We start from the raw sequence: 27,081 nt of genomic DNA on the forward strand, positions 1-27,081 counted from the left end.
TGGTGCCGATGGCTACTGGTTCACCTTGCTCACGCACTTCCAAGTCCAACCTCTTAAGTAATTACAAACAGCACTAAAACAGGACTGAGTCTTTAGGTCCATCGTGGCCTAAAGACAGATAACCAGCTAAATGAGCAGCAAGACACCCACCTAGCTGGAAAGAGAAAGGCTATTACTTTGGCAAGAAGGACCACAAAATAATATTTAAACCTGGAAATACCCCATAAATAGTAGTACTAGAAAATAGCAGTAGTAAGGTTGTCCTTTATCGTGTATGGTTAATTATCAATTTTGAAATGGCGAGCCAGACAGTACTTGTACATTCTACAATGTTCTACAGATAGACATTTCTAATTGTGAACTTTGTGTTTAAGTGCTGCTGAGGTATATTCAGTCAAAAGTAATTCCAACAATACAAATAAGCACATAAAAAAGGATAATGTGGACAAATGTCACCGCTTACAGTCTCTGTGGTTTAATAACCACTGTGGCTATTAATTCGATGACATTGGAAGTAGTAGAATAGTGCTACTTTTATCAAGGGGTCACTTTATCAAGGGGCAGTACAGTGGGTAGCACATGGTCTACATCACTTAGCCTAACAGGTTAGGAAAGAGGATTTGGCAGGTCTGAATAGTTCACAGCCAGAATCGAGTAACGCCACATCTTTCCTGTGACATGCTATTTAAAATGGGTGGCACTAATGTTAAATGACAGAGGGTGTGGTAGGTCATCTGATAATCAGTGGTAACATTTTAAAATAGTTGAGCCATCCAGAGGAAGGAGAATGGAACCACGAACCCTGATTTCACCAGGATGTAGTCATAAAGCTATAAAAACGCATGCAGGCCTCTCAACAGCTCAACTCTATCAGAAGCTTAAGCAGCGAATTGTTAAAGCTAAGTTTCTGTGATCCTTACCGAGCAGCAACAGATCAGGAATGGATAAAGTATCGAAATAGGCATGGGAGGAAAATAATTTGCCAGCGATGTGTAGTGGAATTAGTGATGAATGTGAATGGCATCTTGTGTGCTCACCCAGGCACAGCAGCTCGTGAGAAAACCACTTTGGTTCAAGCTTGTTTCATGGCTGAATATTAGTAGAAAACAAAACCAAACAAACAGCACTCACATATGCTTCATTTACAGTTGAAAACTAGACTGGCCTAAAAAGAAAATAAGAATCCTGTCCTAGATCAATTAACTTGGCGAACCTCATAGGAAACCAGGAGTAAGCCTTGAGGGCAAGGCCCCAAAAACAGAAACCCTACCATTCAAACACAGCTAAATTACACAGGAACTATTAGAAAGGAAAACTACCTTTTCACACCTTGACCTGCCAATCCTGATCTTTTTTGGTCACTTGTGCTGCCAATTAAAAGCTGAGCAAGAAGAAACTTTATCCCCCACCAATAAAAAGAAAGAAAGGAGAAGAAAAAAGGTCTTTGGAAAGTGATCATCAAAATATTGCATTTCTCTATTTTTGCCACTATGAGAGAGATTTTGTACTCATAAATATATTGACTAGGCTAAGCTACACAGACTATACACACTGTTTTAACAAATATTTTTGGTATATCTTGAAGTGAGCCAGTCAAACGACTGCAGACAAACGGACCTTTCAAATCAAAACCAGTTTCATTCCTCCAAAACAGGCAGACTGCAGCTCATCAATCCAGTTTTTTTTTTGGTACAGATACTGTGCACAAGTAGATACAACGGTACTTCAAAAAACAGACCCCCCCCCCCACCCACTACCCAACGTCAACATACAGCTGGTATGATGACCATGAGCCCAAAAAAAGAGAGCGCCTTCAACCACAGAGCACGTTGTGTCATACAATGACTGAACTCGGGGCATCTGAATCCAACATCTCTCCCTGCGACTACTGGCATCCACCAAAACACCCTCTATCAGACGTGGAACTGCACGCATGCAGCTCTAGATTATTTTTTTTAAAGCTCTTGACGTTATGATTTTCAGTCATTTCCTATCAGTGTCTATGGATCGCGCCCAGACGTCAATTTTACAAAAGCTCCTGCGGCCAGTTCACCACTGCAGCAAAAATGTAAAACTCAGTGTTTCCAGACAAGAGAGAACCGGAGAGACACGCCTGGTCCCTTAAGGTCCTTAAAGCAATGATAACCATTATATCGGCCACTTATTACTTTGTTTTTATAAAGCCTTATAACCACGATTTAAAAAAAAAATGTTATAGGAGTTAAATCTCAACTTAACATATTAGATTTTTAAAAGTTCTGAAAGTGTCAACACAGTAAAAAGAAAAGAAAACTGAGATTCTCTAATATATAACTGATATGATTTGTGTAAAGGCCTGTCCAACAGAACCCAAGAGATAAAACTACAGATAGGGGCAACACACCAATCCCCAATAGTGACATGATTGTGAAATTAGTAGTTAATTTGGTTTGGTTAGAATGTTTAGAAAATAAAAAAAATAAGAATGTATTTATTGTACATATATACAGTATGTATGATATATTGTGTGTGTGTGTGTGTGTGTGTGTGTACACACTGTATATATCTCTCACACACACACACACACACACACACACACACACACACACACACACACACACACACACACACACACACACACACACACACACACACACACACACACACACACACACACACACACACACACACACACACACACACACACACACACACACAATATACTGTATATATGTACATATACTACACACACAAAATGTAAATTTAAAAAACAAACACCTTGATGGTACCATGGATATTTTCTGACAGGCCAGAAATGGAACCAGTCGAGCCACTGAATGTGACACTGGGGCCAACCGGGGAAAAAAAAGAAAAAAGGTAAGAAAGAAAAGAAGAACGAATCAATCCAAGCCTCTTTAGAGGAGGATCTCTTTTTGGTGGCAGCAAAATGTTTAAATAATGATAGATGAAAAAGGGAGGAGTGAAGAACAAAGCCTAGATCAGACAACCTCCCTGTTCTTACTTCTTAACTTCTTGTTAACAAAGAAGTGCACAAGGTATAAGAAACAGGGGGTGCTTCACTGGGCCTTAGAGGCAGTGGTAATGGTGGAGGCCGACACTGGCACGGCCGCCGTGGTGACTTGGTGGTGGCCATCGGTAGAGACGTGGGGAGGTGGCCTGCCCCTGCCGCGCTGGCCGACACCAGGCTGACAGGGTTACTGGCAAGCAGCGACAGGTTCTGGGGGTTCAGGAAGAGGGGTGCAGTCACCATGTTGGGGGTGCCGCCCGCGGAGGTATTGGCAAACAGCAGGTTCCCGCCATCCAGGGAGGTGAGGGGCAGAGCATTGCTCGATGCGAGAGCTGCAAGTTGAAGATGGCAGATGAGTTGAGGCATCATCATCATGAGCTGGATGGCTGAGAGTGAGGGGTGCTTATGTGCTTTAAATGCATGATAAAAGAAAAAAGATGTTGTACTTGCCACTAAACAGACCTTGGATGGTGGCCAGAGTGCTGTTGCTCATGAACCCACTGCCCAGAGCACCAGGAGCGAGGCTCAGAAAGGACCTGGTCACACAGATATACAGTCAACACACGGCAAGGCTGGTAGACACATGCATCAACACAATAAGCATTTCAGCGAAAGACATTTGTGAGTTTTTGGAGATGGCTTTCACTCACCCTGGTGCAAACTGGGAGGAGGCCATCAGTCCTGGGTTGAGGCCGGCCGCAGCCGCCATAGCAGCGAAGCTGGCACTGGTTGGTAGCTGGGCAGCATTCTGCAGCGCAGCGGACAGCCCCGGTGAGGCCACCATCACCTGGCCCGTCCCCAAAGTGGTGGCCAGGGACGTGGGTGCTTGGGTGAAGATCATTTGCTCCAGGGTACCAGCTCTGCTGGCCTCGGCCGACGAGGACAGGGCAGTCGCAAGGGACGTGCTTAAAGAGGGAGAGCTTGCCGCGGTGATCATAGGTGCAGTGGAGATGACCGATGCCGTGTTTGTCACTCCGACTGTTGTACCTTGGGAGGAACAATGTGATGAATGTAAATATGTAGTTGGTACATGCATACTGTAAGCTAATGTAAGCTACCCACACACACCTGTGAAGGTCAATCCGGAGACGCTGGTGCTGGTGAGAGGCATTATTGGGTTTACAGTCAGAGTGGTGGGTGTGTTAATGGGGCTGCTCACAAGGCTTGCTGTGCTCGCCACCTGGATGACAGCAGAGAGATACGGAGACTGAATGGGATACATACAAAAATATAAGTGAAAGAGAGAGACAGACATACGGACAGACAGACAGACAGACGGACAGATTGTGTGTGTCTGTACCAGAGGGCTACTGGGGGTGAAGATGGTTTTGATGGGGGTGCTTCCTCCGGTGAGACCACTGCTGGGGGGGTTGATCCTCTTCTCCTTCTGCCGTCGGTTGCAGAACCAGACCCGAATGACCTCCTTCTCCATGTTGAGCTGGTCAGCGATCATGGTGATCTCTTCAGAGGTAGGCTTTTGGTTCTGCTTAAAGAGGTCAAAGACATCGGGGATTCCCTTTCAGTATGAGTTAGCCAGGATACATCAAACGCAGCAGCCCAGACTAATGAGGACACTAGAGAGGTAGAACGCCATAGATTAGTCTGATGTAGGTGCTCCGTGGGACTGTAATGGTTTCTATTCAAACTGATTGAAAAAAAAAGTAACAAAATCTGAGTTTGGATCAGACTTTCTATTCCCCTAACTACTATTTATTTATTTGATAGGGCAACTCTATCGAAGTGAAAATGTAATGCCTTAATTACATTTTGTCATCAAGTAAATGTAATTAATATCTCACACCATCTGCTAATAATGTACTAGAAGATGAGATGCAGAAGACCACCTGAGAGCTAAAAGATAATGAAAGCTGCTCAGATTTACTATAAAATTAGATTGCTTTATCAGAGGTGGTCTCATATTTGTGTGTGAGTGATGAGCTCCACAAAATGTGACACACTACGATTTCCAATAATGGAAATAACAATCTATAATTCACGAAATCTGTGTGCATCTGTCCAAGGCATAACTTTGGCACCATCTGACCGATCGACTTCAAATGTGCCATGTGTCGCCGATGATCCGGGGATGTGTTGTGCCAACTGGTAATTCAGTCGTACCGGCGGTTGTCCACAAATGTCTCCCGTTCATGCCCATGTGTGGAGGTTCTTGAAGGACAGACTGATTCTGTGTATGTGTGGCTGATGATCATCGGCTTCACTGATTGGCCATGATGGCCAACCCACCCATCGGCTTCACTGATTGACCAAGCTTCAATTGCACCGCTGTACCAATATAAATGGCACAATAATACTCCATTCTTTGCGTAGCAAGACTCGACTTATCAACTTCACCCATAGTGGTGTTGTGTGTGAAATGTTATTTATCTGAAAGAGGCACCATCTATACACAGCATCAGTAAATGCACGAAACCTGTGTGCATGTGTGTGTGTCCGTGTATCTCAGGAACTGTCCTGGAGATATGGGAATCCCTGATGTCATGGGATGCCTAAGATGTTCAGACCTAGCGGCCTGTTTTCTATAGACCACAACTTACGCACAGATCATCGTGGTTGTATTTTTTCTTCTCCGCCATACATATTATTTTATTTTTGTGAGCTTGCCTGCTATAATCATTATTGAGCGGTGCTAACCATTCCTTCATCTGGCTTTGTGTGTATATGTCTGTCCTTATGAGCACAAGGCTAACGTCTCACGAGACTAACGTCATAGAAAGTACGCAGAAACCGACATCAACACAGCTGATGTCACGGACAGAAAGGCCCATACAAGGAGATATGCACGTGTGTCGTGTTTGATAACAGGTGCGACTTTATTTATTTTTAAATAGTAATAAAAAGGAACAGCCAGTTTGGCAATATAATAATGATAATAATAGAAAAAGTGAATGTGCTTACAAAACGTGAGTCGCTTACCTCTATAAAGCTCTTTTCTAAGGCCACTCGGATGTTGGTCTCAATACTGGTCCTTTTCTTCCGTCGGCGGTTGAGCCCCTCTATGCCCAGGCCAGGGGAACCCAGGGCACTGGGGCTGGACAGGGCCTGGTCAGACGTCAGGTTCTCTGCACAAACAGCACAGATGCAAGGAAACGGGATAGAGGTAAAGACAGGGTACTATACTGTACATTCATGCTTTTAACGCCATGGCATGCAATGTAGCCAGACAGGTAATAGCAAGTACAGACATGCAGTCTGTAAAAGAAAAGCACATATACTCATGCATATTACTTCATAACATAATACACATCAATGGGTTCCACCCCATGCTCATTTCTCTGACTGGGCTGGGTGAGTTCAGGGACAAACCTGCATCGTTGAGCCACTTTTCCAGCAGCGGCTTGAGTTTGCACATATTTTTAAAGCTCAGGTTCAAGGCCTCAAACCGAGAGATGGTGGTCTGGCTGAAGTCATTTCCATACAGCTTCCCCATGGCCAGGCCAACGTCCCCCTGGAGTGAGCGAAGGAAAGCAGCCACATGAGATGGAGAGAGGTGGAGAAATATTAAGTTAGTGCAAACTCTAATAGTGATGTTCAATGTGTTTTTCTTGATTTCTGGAATCAGTATGCATTAAAGTCCTTTTTAAATGCTGTGGGTGTAGGGCACACCGTCTAGAACAGGGGTTGTCTGTATGCTGCTACATGCATGATGTCACGAACCAGAATCACCTCTGGTCATGAAAGAGTATTGAGGAGGTAAAAGTGAAACTTACGCAGTTGGGGCATAGTTGACAATCTATACATTACATATAAAAACAAGTTGCAATGCATCTCTTTGTTATAACAACATTGTTCTCGTTAAGGAATTTTGTTATTATTATTATTAGTAAAGTATTTATACATTATTAACCCATTCAGGCCGGGAACACATTTTAGTGTATTACAGTACATGTACGGTATGTACCAACATATTTGTTTTTGTTGGCAAATTTTAAATAATATTGTTTTTCTGAAAACTTGACACATCCCATTAGTCAGAATCTGGTGAATGTTAACCTGGTAAAAAATACTATGCCTAAACCTAACCCTAACCTCAGTAAAACTATGCCTAAACCTAACCCTAACCTCAGTAAAACTATGCCTAAACCTAACCCAAACCCTAACCTCAGTAAAACTATGCCTAAACCTAACCCTAAAACCTAACCCTAACCAAAGTAGGACTAATGAGATGTAGGACTAATGAGATGTAGGACTTATGGGCAGTCCCCAAATGACATGGACACAAGTAGCCAGTCTGTATAGTACAGCTTCCACACCGTGACCTAACACTGCATTGTGATTTGTGATGGCTTGTTTCACAAACTGCACATTAAGATTGGACTGGAAGGCCACACTGTTAGCCCTATGGTGCCAGGTACACGGTGGCACAAAGGGACAGCACAAATATCATTGATATCTTCCAATCGATGGATGTCGTTTCTTCGCCGGTGTCCAGGTTTTTTAGATAACAAATTATCTTGTGCCTATGTAGTGTTCATGGCTTGGTCTTAAATGCTATGTTGTCTGGCACAATCAAGGCACACTGCTATCTTATGCACAAGCTTTAAGCTACAAACAGCCTTTAGTTGGTCTGTTCCTGCTGTCTCTCTGTCAAAAAAACAACCAAACTGGGAATGAGTTAGTGTGAATATTAAGTTGATATGTCAAGATATCACATATGGGGAGAAATTGGGCTTCGGTGATTCTGACCGCCCATATAAGCGATGTCTAACTAGCTGAATTGGAGGGGAAACACCCCAACTCAATTTGCACCCTGTGCCATAGATCGTCGAAATAGCCCAGCTCCCCAGTCTTGTTTTTATTAATTACTTGCTTTCCGCACACACCTGTGTGAATCCCAGTTTGATCCGTCTCTGTTTGAAGGTCTTGGCAAACTGCTCCAGCTCCTCTAGGTCACTGGGCTCCTCCATGGTGGGGGTATCCAACCTTTTGGGTGGTGTCTGACTGTGGGAGAGGGACTGGATGGGGGTGGCTGCTATCGTACGGGTTGGTGTCGCTGGCTGTAGAGGACAAACAAATACAAAACATGGATTATGCCACATGGTTTAATGTTAGGCAGCTTGTTCAGACACTCTGCCTTATCTTCCATAATTTCGAGAAGGAGTCACGTTCATCATTGCTGACCTGAGTGGCAAGAGTGATGCTTGGTTGGGTCGGCAGGAGGTTGGCTTGGCTTTGAGGTAGTTGAGTTAGAAGACTCTGGGCTTGCAAGAGGCCTGGAGAGTGAAAGAGAGCAGGGAAGTAAGGTAAGGCGAGTGCGTAACATCCCAGGAACAAATTTAAAACCCAATGTAATGTTTTAAACCTCATTTACAGGCAGAGAAAAGACAAACACCAGTACGCACTCTGCTGGCCCTGCGGCGACTGTGAGATGATGAACTGAGCAGGTTGTAGTTGTGTGGCGATGTGGTGGCCGGGCTGCACCAGGACAAACTGGGGCAGACTTAGATTCTGCTGCTGTAGCTGCTGTAATTGCTGCACGACAAATGTGGAAAAAATAATCACTGAAAACCAATAGCCAGAGTGTGTGTACCATAACAATTTGTTGCATCCCTGGCTTAGAATGTGAACGATGTTTTAACTTTCTGCAGCAGAGGACAGACACACACTGTGTACACAATGTGTAGCAAAGTGCGTGTGTGTGTGTGTGTGTGTGTGTGTGTGTGTGTGTGTGTGTGTGTGTGTGTGTGTCTGTCATGTCTTGTCTTACTGGGCTGATATGGATGGGCTGTGACAGGGGCAGCTGGGTGATGGGTGTGGCTGCAGAGGCTGAGATGTTGGCTCCAGTGGTGTTGTTCTGTTGGTTGGCGGAGTGCTGTACAGCTGCCGCCAGAAGCTGGGCCTGGGCCTGCTGGAGCAACATCTGCTGCTGTGCCGGGGTCAGGGTCAGCTGAAGGAGGAAGCCGGACAGTAGATGTAGACAAGAGGTAGTAGACAAGGAGAGATACGAGTTAGGAAAGGGGTCAAAAGTCAGCAATAAACATTAAATAATCTTTTAAAAAAGGTGTAATCACACTGTGGCCAGACAGATAAATGGAGGAGGGGGTTCATATGGCTGAGCCAGGCACAAGTACAAATGGACATGAAGATTTCCTTCACGAACTCACAGCCCACATGCATAACAAACATTCACCCTTGTGTAATGCAAATGCAGCTCAAACATCCAGTCTCCTCTCCACAAATAAAATATGGACTCCATTGATGTAAAAACATGGACACCAGGTGCGTCATGTGGTTGGCCTGATATTACATGCGTGCAGAGACACACCGAGGCTATGTCCAAACAGCTCCTTCTGCTGTGGAAGAATTTGGACATAGCTTGACCACCACTGGGACCAAGAATAAAGGAAAAAAATGCAGGCAGGCAGAGAAGAAAACTGCAGTAGCCACTGAATCAGGGTCAGAAATCACCTCAAACATATTCTTGAGAATATCAACTGATCCCAGATCCATGGCTAAGGCCAAGTTCCAACTCAAACCAAGGAGGCAACTGCAACATGCCACTTACTCCAGCTATCTGTCCCCCGGCCAACATTAACTGGGTTTGGGGCAACACACTCTGCTGGACGGAGGTCGGAAGAGCACCCGAGTCTTCCGACTTACACTAGTAGAGGTAAAGGACAGAATGCGATATTGAGACAACCTTGCCAGGAGACCGAATCAGACAGTGTAGGCTACACTGAAAATGTGATGGTAGGGTTAAATGACAAGGGGTGGACAGTCCAAATTCATTTGGATGAAAAACAAATAATGGTGCAATTAATCCAGATTTAAAAAAAAAAAACATGAACAGACTCACTCAAATACAAATTAACAAGACCAAGGAATTCAAACCCAAACTCTGACACCCAAATGAGACTCAAAGAATGAGTTCTTTGTCTTTAAGAAAGCAAGAGGATTTAAATTAAAAAGCAATTGAGAAGGTGGGTGTTTAAAATGTACTGCAGCCTTTAGAGACAGTGGAGGGGAGGGGGGGTGCTAATTAAAATAACTGTTATGCAGTGCATGTAAATTCTGCATAGATTTGCATATTCTCTACCATCTGTTTCCGAGCAACCGCAGAGCAGCTAATTAGCATACAGGGTTGATTAATCTGCCTTGTTGCCAGGCGACACCAAGAGAGCCTGGCTCGTTTAAATGGAACTCTTTCTGCATGTGCGTGTACATGTCTGCAAGCCTCTTAGTCAAACTTCCTACCTCATTTTCAATCCAACAACGGTGTAAAATTGTAGAAAGATTTGGACATTGGGAGCCAAGATAATAAAAGAGGTGCACCTCAAATTGAATAACAGTCACCTGTTTTGTTAATGTTCTGATCAGTATGTTGTTGTTGGCATGAAGTCAGGGAAACAAGAACTCATGTGTTAATATAGTATAGACATGCCTATGGTGTGTGTGTGTGTGTGTGTGTGTGTGTGTGTGTGTGTGTGTGTGTGTGTGTGTGTGTGTGTGTGTGTGTGTATGGAGCAGGATGTGGGTAAGTTACCTGTTGGAGGAGGGCTTGTGCATGGGCATTAGTGATTGCACTTGTGGTTGGCACTGTATGCCTCTGAAAGTCCAGTCCATTTGTTTGGACACCTAAGGACAGAAAAAGCTCATTGAGGATAGCACCGGGAAATGCTTAACCCACACACGCACGCACGCACACACACACACACACACACACACAGACACACACACAATTTAAAGCCATGTGTATAGGGGTTTTCCATGACTTTTGGTGTAGTTGGGAGTGTGTCCAGTGTGAAAGTTCTCACATGAACAACACAAGACTAACAGGCCACACAGTCTTCTACAAGTAATATCAGATTACTGAAGCCCAGATTTAATGTTTTGTATTGCTGATTAATTGAGTGCAATGGGCCACAATAGAAACATAGGGCTTTTATGCTTTTGGCATAGCTTTTCTGACTACTACCATACTGATAAAAAACTTGTTAATACAGTATTCAATCAATCAATCGTCAAATATTGTTCAGGCATGCAAGACATTTTAAGGCGTTAAAAACAACCCAGCATACCTAATCAGGATCACAATTTCATGATATGCACCCATTAATCTGCTGGAATGTTAAGCTGGTGAATTTGATTTGCAAATCACAGCAGCATTAAATATTAACATTACAGTCCTATATGAATATTCACATTAAGCAAAATTGTCAGTATTCATCTTATACCTCATTACACAGCATAAAGATCATGCAATTGGACATTTTCCCTACAATGCTCATTGCTCACTCCTACAATCATTTATATTACAGAATCACTCAAGCACCAAGGTAGAGGAAATCAATGTTCATATTCAATAAGAAAAGAGGGACCAAATTGCGGAGTGGACTAATCATTTCATTGCATAAAAAATTACTGCAAAGATTTAAGGGTTTCTGGAATTTTTTTCATTGTCAAAAGCTAAAATATAACAATAGATAAAAAAAGAAGCACCTTTCACATATAACATGTTCAGGCACACATTTTCATTTGTAACCTGTTGATTCAGCCTGCAGAACTTTCCTTTCCTCTAATTCTGACACCCCAAAAAGGAAAAGTTAGAGCAAAGTTGCAGGTTACCCACCTGTGTTTCCACCACCGCTCTCCATTGCACATTTAGTTTCAGACAGAATATTCATTTTGGAATCTGGAAGAGAGAGATGGAGACAGAGTAAGAAAACTCTACATTCAAAAGTATATATACACAAATTTTTTTACCTGCCCAATTAGCTATCGGACTCATCTTCATCACCAGAATCACTTCATTACCATTTGACACAATACACAATACAATTACACAATAGAATTACATTCATTCAACATAAAAAAACAAGATGCTGTGCACTGAAAGACCACTGACAAAAAATGTAGTACCGGTATGTATACAAGTTTGCTTTGAAAAATTGCAAGATATTATATACCTGTATATATACAGTATATATGACATTCTACTGCATTTTCCTAATGCCAAGAGTTCCAAAACAACTCCAACAACAGCCAACAACCCTCCATTGAAAAGCACACCTCAACACTTCACTCACCCTCTTCTGGTCCACGCTTTTTCTCCAGCATGGTTGCAAGAGCTACCAGGAGAAAACTGTCTGTGCAGAGCAGACCCTCAGAATGGGTGCCCACTGCCCGGCACTCTGCCCCTCCCCTCACTCCTCCCCCTGTTCACTCTCCACTGGTCAGCGAGCAGAATCCAATACAACTACAGCTACACACACAGACACAGTGGCACTGTCCACCACACGGTCCAGTGAACAACACTGGGATACACACACTGGGAAAGCCAACAGGGCTGAGGCAAACAACTCTCCTATCCTCTCTCTCTCTCCCCCTTGTCTTTTCTTTACCCCCTCTGACGCCCTCTATTAACACTACCCGCGTTGCCCTTGCACCCTCTTTTCTTTCCGTCTCTTTCTCGGTCTCGTGTGCCAGGGTAGTCACGACTTCAGAAAACTTCTCTCTGCCTCTCTTTCTAGAATGAAACAGAAACGACGAGTGCAGCTGGCAGCCTCCTCTAACCCCCCACCCACCCACCAACCACTATAATGAAGGATAATCAGTATTCAGCTGATTAAAGCCGTATGCAAATCTGCCCCTGCCTCGTTAGCGATGCAAGGCTTTGAAGTCCTGCGAGCGACGCATTTCACACCGGGCTCTGAAAGCTTTCTGCATAATTTAAAACCCCCATAAATATTTATCAGCTCATTAGCATATTAATTGGATGGCTTTTGGAGGACGATAAAAAAACAGGGGAATAAGGAGGACACGGAGGGAAGGAAGGAAAAAAATTTGTGCTCAAAACAGCACTCAGCACAGCAGAGGCAGCAACAGCACAAGGCCAATTATTGTGTGAGCGAACAGCCAAAAATGTAATTAGCTAAGAGCAGGTAAAGGGCTGAAGATATCCCAGAATGCAACGTGAGGCCTGTCGGCGGTGGTCTGAGCATGTTAGCGTGGAGAGATGGCGATAATAGAATGTCTCAGTCCGGAGCACCTCCAGGAGTCATGGAAACCAGGCCCAACTATTAACGGGTGGGGGTGCATGAGTGGGAGGGGGGGACTCGCTCAATCGGAAATAAATAACTCCACATTAATCCACCACGAGCCCGTCATTACTGCTACACCCCCTGTGGCTAAAGCATTCCACAGTGAACAACTACAGAGAGTGGGTATTGCTGGCTATGTTTATGAAGTGTTTGAAGATTAGCATATTTAGATTAGCTTTAAATTCCATTAGTATTTCACTTCGCAGCTCTTTTATTAATTCATTTTAAAACATGCTCGGAGAGCTAATGTGCCAGAGAAACAAGCATGCTGTGGTGAGGCACAGGTGTTGAATGGCTGAGCATGAGCATGTGCTGTAGATCTTGAAGTTTGGGCTTGATGTTGTTGTTCCAAAAATATTTACCTGGACAAAATCCTGGGCAAAATTCTGGGCACCTTAGTCTATGCTTCGAACAGCCCCCCCCCCCCCCAATATGATGACATCATATTGTAGTCTAGACAATAGACAGAGCTGAACTGAAATACATTTATCTCTAAAAGTGGAGTATGCATCGGCCCTAACACGGAAGACCCAGAAACAAACCAATAGTCAATATGCAGACTCAACCGCAATCTTCATGGGATATATATCCAGCTCTCACAAAATGTCAAAACAAAAAATATGTTAAATGTAAAGTTACAGAATACAAAAAACAGTGTACAAAAACTCAACTGTGGAACAATGTCTTATGCCATAGTGAATTTTAAATACGTAGCTCATTAGCACATTAGTGCAGAGCCACAGAGACACAGTGAAGAAATTAATAAGCACATCAACATTCCACTCAACTTACAGCATCCTAAATCTTGACACCCACCCACCGCCCCCCCCCCCCCCCCACACACACACACACACACACACACACACACACACAGGATTGGAGACAGTTCTATATACGTTTATAAGGTATTACTGCTTGTATATTATATATGTATCGACATGAAGAAATTGTTTTACTTGTGTCCTTGTATATAAGATTTAACAATAACAATCTTGAACAGTGTTATACACACATTTTCAAGTTTATGTTAATTGTATGGATTCTAACATTTTATCTGGCATGGTGATCTATTACGGTATATTTTTTGCTTACAAAATATTCTATGCTATTACAGCGTAATACATTATATACTTATGAACACAACTTCTCTATGCTCATATTAATAAGGTATTCTTTCTTGGCACACTCTTATGTCTTAAATTCCTTTCATTCCTATACAGGCTGTCAGAAACAAACCGTTTTTTGGTGCATCACACAAGGCTATTAGTTATGATTCTCTTCCTCCACTCTGCAACAGCTTGTTCGACTGGAGCCTTCATGTAGGCCTACTCAATACTTTGAGAAGCCCATGTCTTGAATCTATTACTGGGAATTATGCATTATTCATGATGACTGTGTTTACATCAATGAATATTCATGATGAAACTCCTAGGATGGAATGAGGGTGGAACAGTAAAACTGATTAAATGAGAAAAGTGTGCCTTAGTGTGCCCAAGTGCGAAGATGACAAAATTATTTCTCCTCTGTATATCAAGTATCCTAGGTCAATAAATCCATCGGGGTTTGAGAAGGCTATTTTCACACACAGCTGATAAAATTTCACAATATATGACTGCAAAACGACAACATGAATTGGACATAATGCAACCACATGTTAAGCAGATTTCTGTACCATGTCCTTTAGACAAAAATCACCAAAAGCATTAATTCATATCAACAAACACTCTCGAGACTATAAGTGCGTCTCCTTTGATTGTACTGAAAAGGAACCACAAAGGTAAACCTACAATAGCACACTTGACGTACATCATGTAGGTCAAGTGTGCAACTTCATGTAGGCTACACAATGAAGTTATACTGTGTGTGAGTGAGAGTTCCGAGTAGGGATGTCCCGATACCACTTTTTTGCTGACCGAGTACAAGTACGAGTACTTCATTTTGAGTACTCGCCGATACCGAGTACCGATACGAGTACAATTAATAATACAAAATGTCTTTAAATTACGTTTTCTTTTTTCTTTTTTTTGTTTAGTTTTGTAATCAGATGTTCCTCACTTTCTGGCTGTATATAACATTAAATTGCATTGCTTTCCCAGAACATGGCACAACTGCCACACATTTCAGGTTTAGCCCATGGAAATTCCTGTACTGTGCATGATCTTCTAGATCTGCTATGCGCAAACATTTTGTATTTTTACTTTTGATACTTTAAGAGAGAGAGAGAAAGGCAAAGTGGCGGAACACACAGGGTACTCGGGCGCTTTGTGAGCAGTATCTGACGAGTACCGATACCGCAAAATAGGCCGGTATCGGGGCGAGTACCGATACCACGAGTACCGATACCGCATCCCTAGTTCCGAGTTCCGACTTTCCAGAGAGTTAAGACTTTCCAACATGCAGATTTCCAAACTAATTCGGTGTAATGCTTTTCAGAAGTCGCGAGTAACGTCAGTTTGTAGTCGAACTAGACATTTCCGACGAAAAGTTCGGTTGCGGAGAGACTATGTATGGACAGGCCTTTAGTGTATTCTATTTGAGTTATTTGTCTGTCAAGCCTGGCAATATACAGTATATTCTACTTTAGGTATTTGCTTGACATTGACAAGCCTGGCAGAGCTGTCTTTCTCAAGGGTTCATTAATTGGGTTAGATAATAGTAATAGGTGTAAGCATATTAAATAATAGAAAATAGTAAAGACTTTTAATTGTTTAAAATGGTATTAATTGCATACAAATTCCAGTCAGTGAGTGCCTCTTGTCCTGATTATGTATGGAACTATCACTCGTTTTATTTTTTGCTAAAACTGTCTATGCTGTCGCTACAAGTTGTTAGGCTCGGTTTGCCCCTTTAAACAAATTCGCTAAACCACAGGGGAGAAAGAGGTATCCGCAAGCTGTGACTTGCCCTATTATTAAAACAGACTGAGAGGGGGAATTAGAATGCCCTGCCTGTTGTTGTGGCCTTCCGGAAGTGGGCCTCACCACCCCCCGGGCCTTGGGGGGAATGCACAGTGCACAGGTACCCATGTTAAAACTGTGAAAACGCCACAGCATTCATTGTCAATTCACTGTGGTTTTGTTAAAGTACCTCCAACAATAGTCTTGGTCTTCACATAACAATAACCAGTGGTGTAAAGTAACCAAGTAGGCTACATTTACTTGAGTTAATTTTGAGGTATTTGTACTTGAGTATTTCCAATAGGCAACTTTTACTTCTATCTCGGATCCAAACATTGTAGGCCTACTTTTACTCCACTACATTTATTTGACAATCTTGACTACTTTAGTTTAAATTGAACATTATGCATATGAATACTTTTACTTTTTGATGCTGATACTTTTGTACCTTTAATCAAGTACATTTTACTTGTAGCCGAGTATTTATATCGCAGTATTGATACTTTTACTTAAATAAAGAATATGAGTAGCCTAGTAGGCTACCTTTTCCACCAGTGACCACCACTGACAATGAACACATGTTTGTCTGTTCATTGCGGATCGTGCAACAAGCAACATTCCCCAATTTAAGCTATTCTGAAATGAATATTTGTTCAGGAAAAAAATAAACGCCCCCCAACTCAACCCGCCTGCACACAGTCACACACACACACACACACACACACACACACACACACGCACTGCAACTGAAAGCTGGATCATTCTGTGAGACTTGTAAAACTTGTACCAACGCGCACTTTTCCCCACACACGTCTCTTCGGAAAAACAACAATGCGAAACATCAAGAATGTAAGCCCGACTGCTCTAAATACACCATTTAACACTACAATGTAAAAGATAACAATTCAACGTTCGAAAATTCTGGAACCAAGTTGTGACCTGTTCGCAACTTGGTTCCAAAAACTACGAAATACCACGAGTGCTAAATTGACTATTATTACCACCAAGTTCGTACTACATCGTGCGAGGATATCTCAAAGAACGGATCAACAAACTAATGTTAGCGTGTAGATCGGTTAATTTTGGCAAGCGAAGCGAGTGGACACAGTAACTTCGCTTTTACGATGTAATAACAGTGCACTGGCCAACTACACCGTGGCGCCAGCCCTTCGTTCGAGTGGGAAAATATTCTATACTGGGAAAAGTGTTTGCAATTAGCAGTGGATCTCAACCAGTGGTCCTTGAGGGGGTTCCAGGTGGTCCCCAGCTAAACGATGGTAGACCCTAAGGCTATAGATCTTTAACTCTTGAGAGTGTAAAATGAAACCAAATGGACCATTGTTAAACATCTGCATTAGTCAATTTACAAAATGTAGAACAAAAATCAGTCCTATGGTAGGCCTGGCCTACCAACATCAATACAGCATGGAATTGTGGCAAAATCTTATCCAACGACAACATAATATTCTAAGTTTCGGGTCTGAGAGGCTAAAGCACATCAAATGGTGGTCTGTGGCTCAAATGCTGAATAAATAGTGGACCTCGATATGAAAAAGGTTGAAAACCACTACTAGACTAGTAAAGGCTCGCGCGACGAAGTCCAAAAATTAGCCGTTAGTTGTTCGAGTTAATAATGCCGAACAACACTCCGCATTCGGGTCTTGTGTGTGAGCCGGGGATGGGAGGCCCACATGAATAACACAACAGCCAGCCTGTATGCAGCAGCACCGAGCACAAAGGCACAAGAAGAAAAAAAGGCACACAGCTATAAAATCACGTTTAGTAAAACTATTCTTCCCCATCAACCACAGTCAGCTAGGCAACATGTCGCGTTGTTAATTAATGTGTGCGTTAAATGTGATCCGGGCTGCAGACTGCTGCCCCGCTCAACCCTTAAAAAATGAATATGCAAACCGCTTTCAAAAGCATTCATGCTGCTGTGACTGTGTGCATCAACACACAAAGCAAAGCCGACCTGCCTGTGCCTGCTGCCTTTAGCAGCTAACGCTAGCCTGCCCTGCTTGCTACTTCATCTTTCCAACCAAACTGCATTTTTTGATATGGGTTAATATGTCATCCAAGGAACCAGAGTCACGTCGGCGATTACTAATAAAATATGCTAAATTGTATTTGTCGACAGAGCTATGAATATGTAGCGGCGTACAGCGGTCTAATCACACAAAGGGAGGCATGTTTTTCCCTGTAATTTGCCGTCCGCCACTGCAATAGCCCCGTTTCCTCCTCCAGTCAAATTACAGCTGGATATAAATAAACTAAACCTGCTATTATCGCCGGCCTGTTTGGTCAAATGAGCCTCTTTTCGCCAGTGTTGTGTGCATTTTCGGATCGTGAGTTAGGGAGTTTGAATATGAGTATGAATATGTAAAATGCTGTAATGATTACCTGGTCCTGAACTCTCATCTTGACTCGCTGCTCCTCCGTCCGCCATTTTGAATATTTAACCCGAAATCCCAGCCCCGAGCGTGCCACACACACACACACACACACGCACGCGCACGCACACACACACACACACACACACACACACACACACGAATACACGCGGAATTGCACACATGTTTTTGTACATACAAACATTATGCATGCACACACAGCACAGAAGCTACTGTGAGCTTTATACTTGAATAACTGTCCAGTGACTTTGGTTTTGAATTGTGGTCAAGGAGGGATACACAAATACAATATGTTGCAGGCTACTGTGTATGAGTGCATTATTCAGCATTCATGACTGAATACTTAAATCCTAGTCCAGGTCAGGAGGTTGGAAATGTTTAAGGACCTTTCTCCCCCTGACCCAAACAGTCTACATTGGATTTAATGTATTTAACTGATTTCACCCAGTTTTGCATAATGCCACTTTTCCACCATCTGTAGGCCTATACATAAAATAAGATAAAATGTGTAATTTACCATCCCAGTTGGAAAATACAATAGGCATGTAACATGTAAATTAATAAATGTATAGGCTACTAAAGACAAACAACACCATCAATCCAAGTTATAGGCCACATAAATATAATTATGTTCTAAACATAATTTCTTACTATAGCTATATTGCAGTGGTTCATGTAACAGTCTTACTCATGGGGCAGACATGCAAAGTAGACTATATAGCCTACAGAGAGTATTCAAAGGAAAAACAACTGAACAGCTGTGTGTTGTCAAATCATATATGAACACATGAAAAGGGCCTACTGTAGGTGAAAATGAAAATATCTGTCATGATCTTGTATCTGTTTTTATGCTTTGGCAGTTTATTTGAGGAAAGCAGTTTGACAATGACAATATTTTTCAATGTCACATTTTCATTGCTTGTGTGTGTATGTGTGTGTATGTGTGTGTGTGTGTGTGTGTGTGTGTGTGTGTGTGTGTGTGTGTGTGTGTGTGTGTGTGTGTGTGTGTGCGTGCGTGCGCGTGCGTGCGTGCGCGCGTGCGTGCGTGCGTCTGTGTTTCCACCAGTTGAACTTGAATTCTGCCACTGTCTACCCAAGGCAAGTTATTGATTGGCTTACATCATAAATCCCTCAGTGTTCATTTAACTCAGACAGTGTATAAATGGAACCAAATGGACATTATGTGTCCATTCGGTTCCATTTATAGCCTACACTCTCTCTATTACCGTACACATGTATACATTAGATATTTCTGTAAATTATCTCTAAAGGAGATAATATAGTAGCAGATTATACATTTATTTGAGAATATAGGCTAGTTTATCTTTATGGTTCTAAAATTACTAACTTTTTGATGCCAGTTGAGTTTATTAACACCAACAACAGGGCATTAGTTTTCTCTTGAACCTGCCCCATGCAGCAACTTTAAAAGATGTAGGATAATTATGGGTATATGTTACAATCATATTATTTATTATCTTTTTATGTTGGAATATTTTTGGAAGACCAGGTAAGCAAGCACTAAAGCAGTTCCTGTGTAACTGGCACGTTTGGCTCAATTTGAAGTCCAATACTGCAACCTGCAGGAAATGTTAAACATAACAACAAACATAAGCAACACAGTAAAACTTATTTTCCTGGTCAGATGAGTCCAATAAAACATCCAACTTCATTATAACTGACTAATTTTATTTTATTTTTATTTTTTAGCTTTTAGCTTTTGGTTCATATTGTTTCATTTAACTGAAACTAGGTAAAAGTCATATGAGGATATTCTAGTCATTGTGATTAATATTTCCTGCCTTATCACCATTCAGTACTAAAAGGTGCGCCTTTTAAAGAAGTATAACCCCACTGATTGGCTCATTTGACAGCATGTGACCTACGGCTGTTAATTATTTATCTGGACTGGGTGGGGGGACTCCACCACACCTATAAGACCAACGTGAAGGTTAGACCGATTCTGGGACTCGTGTGGATTGACCTTTTTAATTGTTGGATCTTCATTATCATATATACTGTACCAGAAATGACAAAAGAAAGGTGGCATAGTTTGAGAAATCTTCTTCTGATACTCACAGGTAGGTTTGTAATTACATTTGTTCTTATTTCTGAAAAGGGATACATACCACACCTTTTCCTTATAGTCACTCTGGTTAATGAATAATCCTTCACCTTTTGCGTACTCACCAAAATGGAAGACAGACCATTCATTGCCTGTAGTCTGATTTAAACCTATAGGTAAGACAGTTTGTTACATTTTCTCATAAAAAAGGTTAATGTATCCAGTAACCAATAACAACAATAATACTATAACAATAATAATAACATATTCATTTTTTAACGCTTTTCACCAAAAATAAAAATAAATAGTGTGATGAAATGAAAAAGCTCGACAAAAAGAAGAAGTCGGAGTGGGGTGGAGGGTAGGCCATAGTCTTTGGTGCTTTCAGGTGGCCAGGAAGGGCGTTCCAAAGACAAGTTTGATCCGATCAAAAAAAGTAAAAACCCCACAGTTCAGGGTATTGTCTTGGGGGTTCTGAGGCAGTTGCTGGATCTGAGCTTGTAGTGCAATGGTTTGAGGATGAGAAGATGCTTTAGATATGTGGTTTCAGGTCCATGGATGTACTGTTACACGGTACACCACAAGAATGTTTTTTAATTCAACCCTGAAGGAGACAGGAAGTCAATGCAGTGTATGCAGAAGGGGTGTAGGCCTGTTTTCTCAATCTGATCAGGAACCGTAATGCATTTCTGGACACACTGTAGAATCCCGCAGGCATTTTGCGGGCCGAGGAGAGTTAGCAACTGGTAGTGGCCCACATCAAGTCACCTTTTGACCAATCTGGCTAGCCATCAGAGAATCTGTTCTTGAGAGATTACCTTTTGACCAATGTGGCCCCCACCCCAAAATAAGTTTGAAATCCACACCCTGTACAGTTCTGCAGGTTCTTACCACAGACACTGATGAAGAGAATGCTGCAGCAGTCCAGCATTGAACTGTTAAAATCACAAGCTGTATAATTAAGACAGCAATTCAATATATCTTCATTTACATTTATTTCATTTCAGCTCTGCCCTGTTCCAGGGCCTTGGACGTTTCAATCCCAAACAAAGAATATGAGGTAGCAAAAGGAGGTGACATCACCATGACATGTAGGTTTGTCCCCGCCAACCCAGACGTCAGTTTTTTAGTCCTCAACTGGGACATCCTACATGGTGACAATAAACCGGCGGTAAGAAAATAATGATAATAATAATAATGTTGACTTGATTAATGGTTAGGTGTCAGACATTCCAAAATGCCAGAGTGCACACATTTGTCATTATTTTTTTGATTATAATATACACCAGTTGTGCCAATATTCTGTGGATTGGCTTGATTTTCAAATTAGTTTAAAACGTTGTAACCATATATTGGAAATAATTAAAGGAGTAGTTCACCCCCAAAATGACTTTTTTTCTATTGATTACTCACGCCATGGAGAGTAGAGTTCAATAATATTTTTTGGTTTTTGTCACATTCCTAAGACAAAAATGTGCTAACAATAAATTTACCCCCATTCATTTCGGATGGTGACCCGTTTCAAAACGGGTCACCATCCGGAATCAATGGGGGTAAATTTACTCAAATCAAATTTTTGTGTTAGGAATGTGACAAAAACCAAAAAATATTATTGAACTCTACTCTCCATGGCGTGAGTAATCAATAGAAAAAAAGTCATTTTGGGGGTGAACTACTCCTTTAATGTAGCGCACAGGTTCATTCCATTAATTAAAGGAGTACAATTTTACCAACAACTTCCAAGTTAAGAAGGAGTTATTGTGCTTCTATACAATATGATACATATTATTAATAGTTATGAGCATCTATGATTTGCTTATTTAATTAGCACTTGAGTAGCCTACAAGTTTAGTAAAAAAGAGTAGTATACACATCATGATTAGTACCAGGATACTGGGGAAAAAAATGGATAACTGTGAGTACTGTATGATGCTTATGAGTCGTGACTCGTGAGTGGTGTTTTTTGTAAAATGTTATTCATCTATATTCCTGTAGACGCCTGTGGCCACCTATTTTTCCAATGGCCACATAGACATTGGTCCTAAGTATGAAGGCAGAGCAACTCTATCCACTGACATTGCCCAACGGGAAAGCACTCTCCAAATAACTAATGTGAATCAGGAGGACAGCCACGTTTTCCAGTGCAGTGTCACAATTCCAAATGATGATGAGGGAACAACAGCCGCCACCACATCCCTTTTGGTTCTGGGTGAGAATATAACATTGCTATAATGTATGCTGCTTTATAATTCTCCCACAGTTTGTGACACACCACCAGTGCTATTTGCTTTCCAAAAGCACCCAAGGGTGCGGTCACACCAAAGATTAATTCTACCTACTAGCCCTTACCCGTTCAAAGATATGCTACCTATGAGGGTGTATTCTGCCAATGCTTTTCAATGGGAACAGTGTTTTTTCTTTTTCTTTTTTAACAAGTTATTTGAAAGAATGGCATTGAAAGAATGGCAGAATCCACCCTCATCACTCAGTCTATAATGATGATTTTGCAATAGAAAGAAGTACTGTACGGTATATGACACAAATTGTAGATGCCTTTAACAACAGTCATGGAAATTTGTTTTATTCCAGAGAAACCCTCTAAGCCCCTATGCAACTTGCAAGGAACTGCAGTGTATGGGAACAACATTAGCCTCACCTGTAAGTCTGAGAACGGCTTTCCCACACCCACGTATGCCTGGCAGAGCTACGATGTCCAGAACGTCCCCCGACAATATCCACCAACGACTATGCAGAGTGTGTATTTGATCCATACATGTTTTTGTTGCATTTCATTTACTTTTTATTAGTGCAAATCCTTCAAAGAACTAACATGACCAAAATTGTTATTTTATTGTGGCTCTCTTCACTTGACCCCAGGTGTTTATGGGTAGACCAACACTAATTACGTCTGTGGAAGGTCCTACCATTCATGTATGCTCCAATGCCACATTATACCACATTATGTGGATTCCTTTCTTGAATAACTCAGTTTTAATATAGAATAAGGAAAGAAAGAATACACATTTTGCATTCCATTCATTTTTTGTATCTATTATGTCTGTGCACTAACGTTACATAATCTCATCGTGTTGTAGAGGATGGTGTCCTGTCTCTCTTCAATGTATCAATGGTGACGTCTGGATTCTACATCTGTGAATCAGCAAATCGAATCGGCTCTGCCAGCTGCAACTTTACCCTGGCTGTGACACCCTGTGAGTGTTCAACACGACTTAGCTTCTTTCTGAGGGGAACAGGGAATGAATGCACACATACAGTACGTAGTTACGTTTGAGAAGTATTTGATACTTGCCCATCACCGGGGGCGTCACGAGGGGGGAAAAAGTGGGACTGAGTCACTAGGGCCCAAAGTGGAGGGGCCTTAATTATTTTATACTTTAGCTATTGAAAAATAGCAGATACAAGCTCACAGCGTGGCTGCGAGCCTGTAGATCTGCTATTTTTGAAAAGTCGTGAAAATGTGTGCAAATCTTTGAATATATGTATTTTTTAAGCAAACATTTGTAACTCAAATTTTGCTTCTGGGGGGTCCCTGGAACTAAATATTTCGAGATGGGGGTCCGTGGCCAAATACATATAATTTTGGGGGTCCTTCACATGAAAAGGTTTGAGCACCACTGTGACATAGAAACAGGTTTTTCAAAAAACCTTTGAAGGATTTGAAATATTCAAAGACTTGCAAACATTTTCAAGTTTTTTCAAAAATAGCAGATCTACAAGCTCGCAGCACAGCTGTGAGCTTGTATATCTGCTATTTTTCAATATTTAAAGCACAAAATGTGAGTGAATCCTTGTACCCAGGGCTCAGAATTTGATGCGACACCCCTGATGATGTTTTCCATTTCAATCTAGCCTCCATGAACCTTGGGGCCACTGCAGGGATTGTTGTAGGAGTCCTAGCAGGTATCATTATCCTGGCGATTATCCTCTTTTGTTGCTGCCGGAAGAAAGAAAAACAAAAATATGCCCAAGGGTATGTATGCCGTTCTTTTTTTGGGGGGTACGTTTATGATATTACCTTGTTTTAATTTTCATTACAAAATGTATGCAGGAGGATCTTCTGTGGGTAGCCTGTATTTTCTGCTCAAGACCACATTGTCGAGAGCAGGGTTTATCTGTACCGATATGTCCCCACAGAAGTAGGCCAATCACAGCTCATGCTGCTATGTCCATGACATCATGAAGCAGAAAGTTAATGTATCTGCACTGCCCAGCACCCAGTGCGTAACTGATTGTTGCAGAGAACAGACATACTGTAGTACGATAACAATTTGTTGCATCCCTGGCTTAAAATGTGAATGATGTTTTAACTTTCTTTAGCAGAGGACAGACACACACCTTGTACACAATTTGTAGCAAAGTGCAGCTAGTAACTTATAGCTAGCTAAAGATTGCACAGCTTGTGTGTGTGTGTGTGTGTGTGTGTGTGTGTGTGTGTGTGTGTGTGTGTGTGTGTGTGTGTGTGTGTGTGTGTGTGTGTGTGTGTGTGTGTGTGTGTGTGTGTGCGTGTGTGTCTCGCCCTTTATCTGGCCAGTGATGTAGGTTATATCAGACCAGTTACCCATATATGGGTACCAGCCATATATGGAGATCCATGTATGGTATATGGTACATCCCTTTTATGCCCATACATGGAAGATCACTGTCTGAACCAGCCACACAGATATGGGCTGTCGTCCTCCATATATGGGCATTCCCATATGAAGTCCTGTTAGCTATGGGCCTAATATTGATGACATCAGGGATCTCCATATATGGGCATAAAAGGGATTCTGTTAGAGTGGTTCCCATGACATCACAACATATCCCTTTTATGCCCATACATGGAGATCCCTATCTGAACCAGCCACACAGATATGGGCCATGTCTTGGCCATCTGGCCAGTGATGTATATTGATGACATCAGGGATCTTCATACCGGTATATGGGCATAAAAGGGATTCTGGGGAATACCCATATATGTACTTTTACATAGGTGATGTCACCTGTGATATCACCTGTGATGTCACAGTGATGTGTCAGGGGAACCACAGTGTCAGGTATACAGACAGAGATACGCAGACAAGATGTGCCGGTTTTTATAATAAACGTAATGTTTGTTCCTTAGTTCCCCAGAAACAGTGGAGTTCCATGACAAACCCTCTGTTGAAGATGGAGAGCAGCACTGGGATGTCAAGTCAAACAACCAGACGAAGGCACGTCTAGAGCCCTCTGAGCAATTTGAGGAGGAAGATGTCACGCACCAAAGTGATTACAACTACAAAGTTGGAACTGACAAACAAAAGTATGGGGATGACCAACACAGTTATAATAGCAATAAGGAGAGCAATGATGGCAGAGCCTATGATATGGACAAGAGACAAGATCGCTATGGTGGTAGTCGCGATCGCCTTGATGACAGTCGTGGTCGTAGTGGTAGTCGTGATCGCCTCGACGATCCTCGTGATCGCAATGGTGGTAGTCGTGATCGCCTTGACGATTATCGTGATCGCTCTGGTGGTAGTCGCGATCGCCTTGACGACAGTCGTGGTCGTAGTGGTAGTCGCGATCGCCTTGATGACAGCCGTGGTCGTAGTGGTAGTCGTGATCGCCTTGATGATCCTCGTGAACGCTATGGTGGTAGTCGTGATCGCCTTGACGACCAACACGATCGCTATGGTGGTAGTCGAGATCGCCTTGACGACCGCCATGATCGCTATGGTGGTAGTCGAGAGCAACTTGATTACATTGATGGTCAATGATGAGAGGCGTGATCATTATAGTGGCAGCCGCCAGCCGCGATGAAAGACCTATGGTGGTAGTGATGACAAAAAGAGATATGGCAAATCTTTGCTATGTTACAATACTTAGGGTTAGGCATTCTCAAAATATTCTTACATGGATTTGTAGGCTTAATGTATTACCTCATTTGCCCTTTTCCCATGGTTATACATAATATTCCAAGTATAACCATGGCCATATCACATCGAGTAGGGCTGGGTGATATAACAAAATAAAAACCTTGAGATCGGTAATGTGACAAGTAAAGATTCGGTCTAAACGATCTTCATCAGGTTTCTCAGGGATACCTGATGCAGGTAATTTAGACCGAAACGTTGTAAAAAAATACTTCTGTGAGTGAAGACAGTGTGCGGGACTTCCATTTTTTCAATTGTTGCACCTGTTCCTACGCGCCTGTCCTAGTAGGTGTGCAAAAGGACCCTCCTTTACAAAAGATATTTACAAACAGGAACATTTTTATTCTTAGTAATGTAGATCAGTGGTTCTCAACCTGTGGTACATGTAGGCCTACCACTGGTGGTACTTGAGCCCCCCTCTGGTGGTACACAGAGGAGTCTCCCAAAAAAGAAGAAAAATATAAAAGTGGAGTGAAATATTTATATTATATAACAGGTAGTTCTGACCAAGCACTTGGTTGAAAAAGGCTCTCAATGTTTGTTTCAATGTATGTCTCAATGTCTGTCTCAGTGTCTGAAAAAAACAATGAAGCCTTGAATTCACAGTGATGTTTTTTATGCATTCCTAAGCCAATAATTTGGGAATCTGTCCTATTGACCCGATCATCAAATTATTGGCTTGTGCATAGCGGAATACGCACATTTTAACATCAGTTATTATGGTG

The 27,081-nt window shown here is 42.0% G+C and overlaps 2 protein-coding genes across 2 annotated transcripts; one reads left to right on the top strand and one right to left on the bottom strand.

Moving 5' to 3' along the window:
- Positions 1-2,758: 2,758 nt before the first annotated feature.
- On the bottom strand, positions 2,759-18,411 carry LOC308308009 (POU domain, class 2, transcription factor 1-like; the record flags this gene model as incomplete). Its single annotated transcript, XM_080753362.1, is given in 15 exon segments — positions 2,759-3,146; positions 3,149-3,339; positions 3,458-3,543; positions 3,658-3,994; positions 4,076-4,187; positions 4,308-4,493; positions 5,942-6,096; positions 6,332-6,473; positions 7,849-8,022; positions 8,147-8,238; positions 8,368-8,497; positions 8,733-8,912; positions 10,509-10,600; positions 11,595-11,657; positions 18,366-18,411. Coding segments are annotated over 15 exon segments (2,076 nt in total). The 3' UTR covers positions 2,759-3,056.
- Positions 16,709-26,481, top strand: LOC308308010 (coxsackievirus and adenovirus receptor homolog). The gene is made up of 7 exons (XM_080753363.1): positions 16,709-16,811; positions 21,449-21,612; positions 22,437-22,650; positions 23,031-23,195; positions 23,537-23,653; positions 24,312-24,432; positions 25,567-26,481. The coding sequence occupies exons 2-7, from the start codon at positions 21,526-21,528 to the stop codon at positions 26,198-26,200; spliced, it is 1,338 nt and encodes a 445-aa protein (XP_080609489.1). The 5' UTR covers positions 16,709-16,811; positions 21,449-21,525; the 3' UTR covers positions 26,201-26,481.
- Positions 26,482-27,081: the final 600 nt, after the last annotated feature.

This window comes from Nannobrachium achirus (assembly GCF_963921795.1).
Source record: "Nannobrachium achirus genome assembly, chromosome: 22".
Lineage (NCBI taxonomy): Eukaryota > Metazoa > Chordata > Actinopteri > Myctophiformes > Myctophidae > Nannobrachium > Nannobrachium achirus.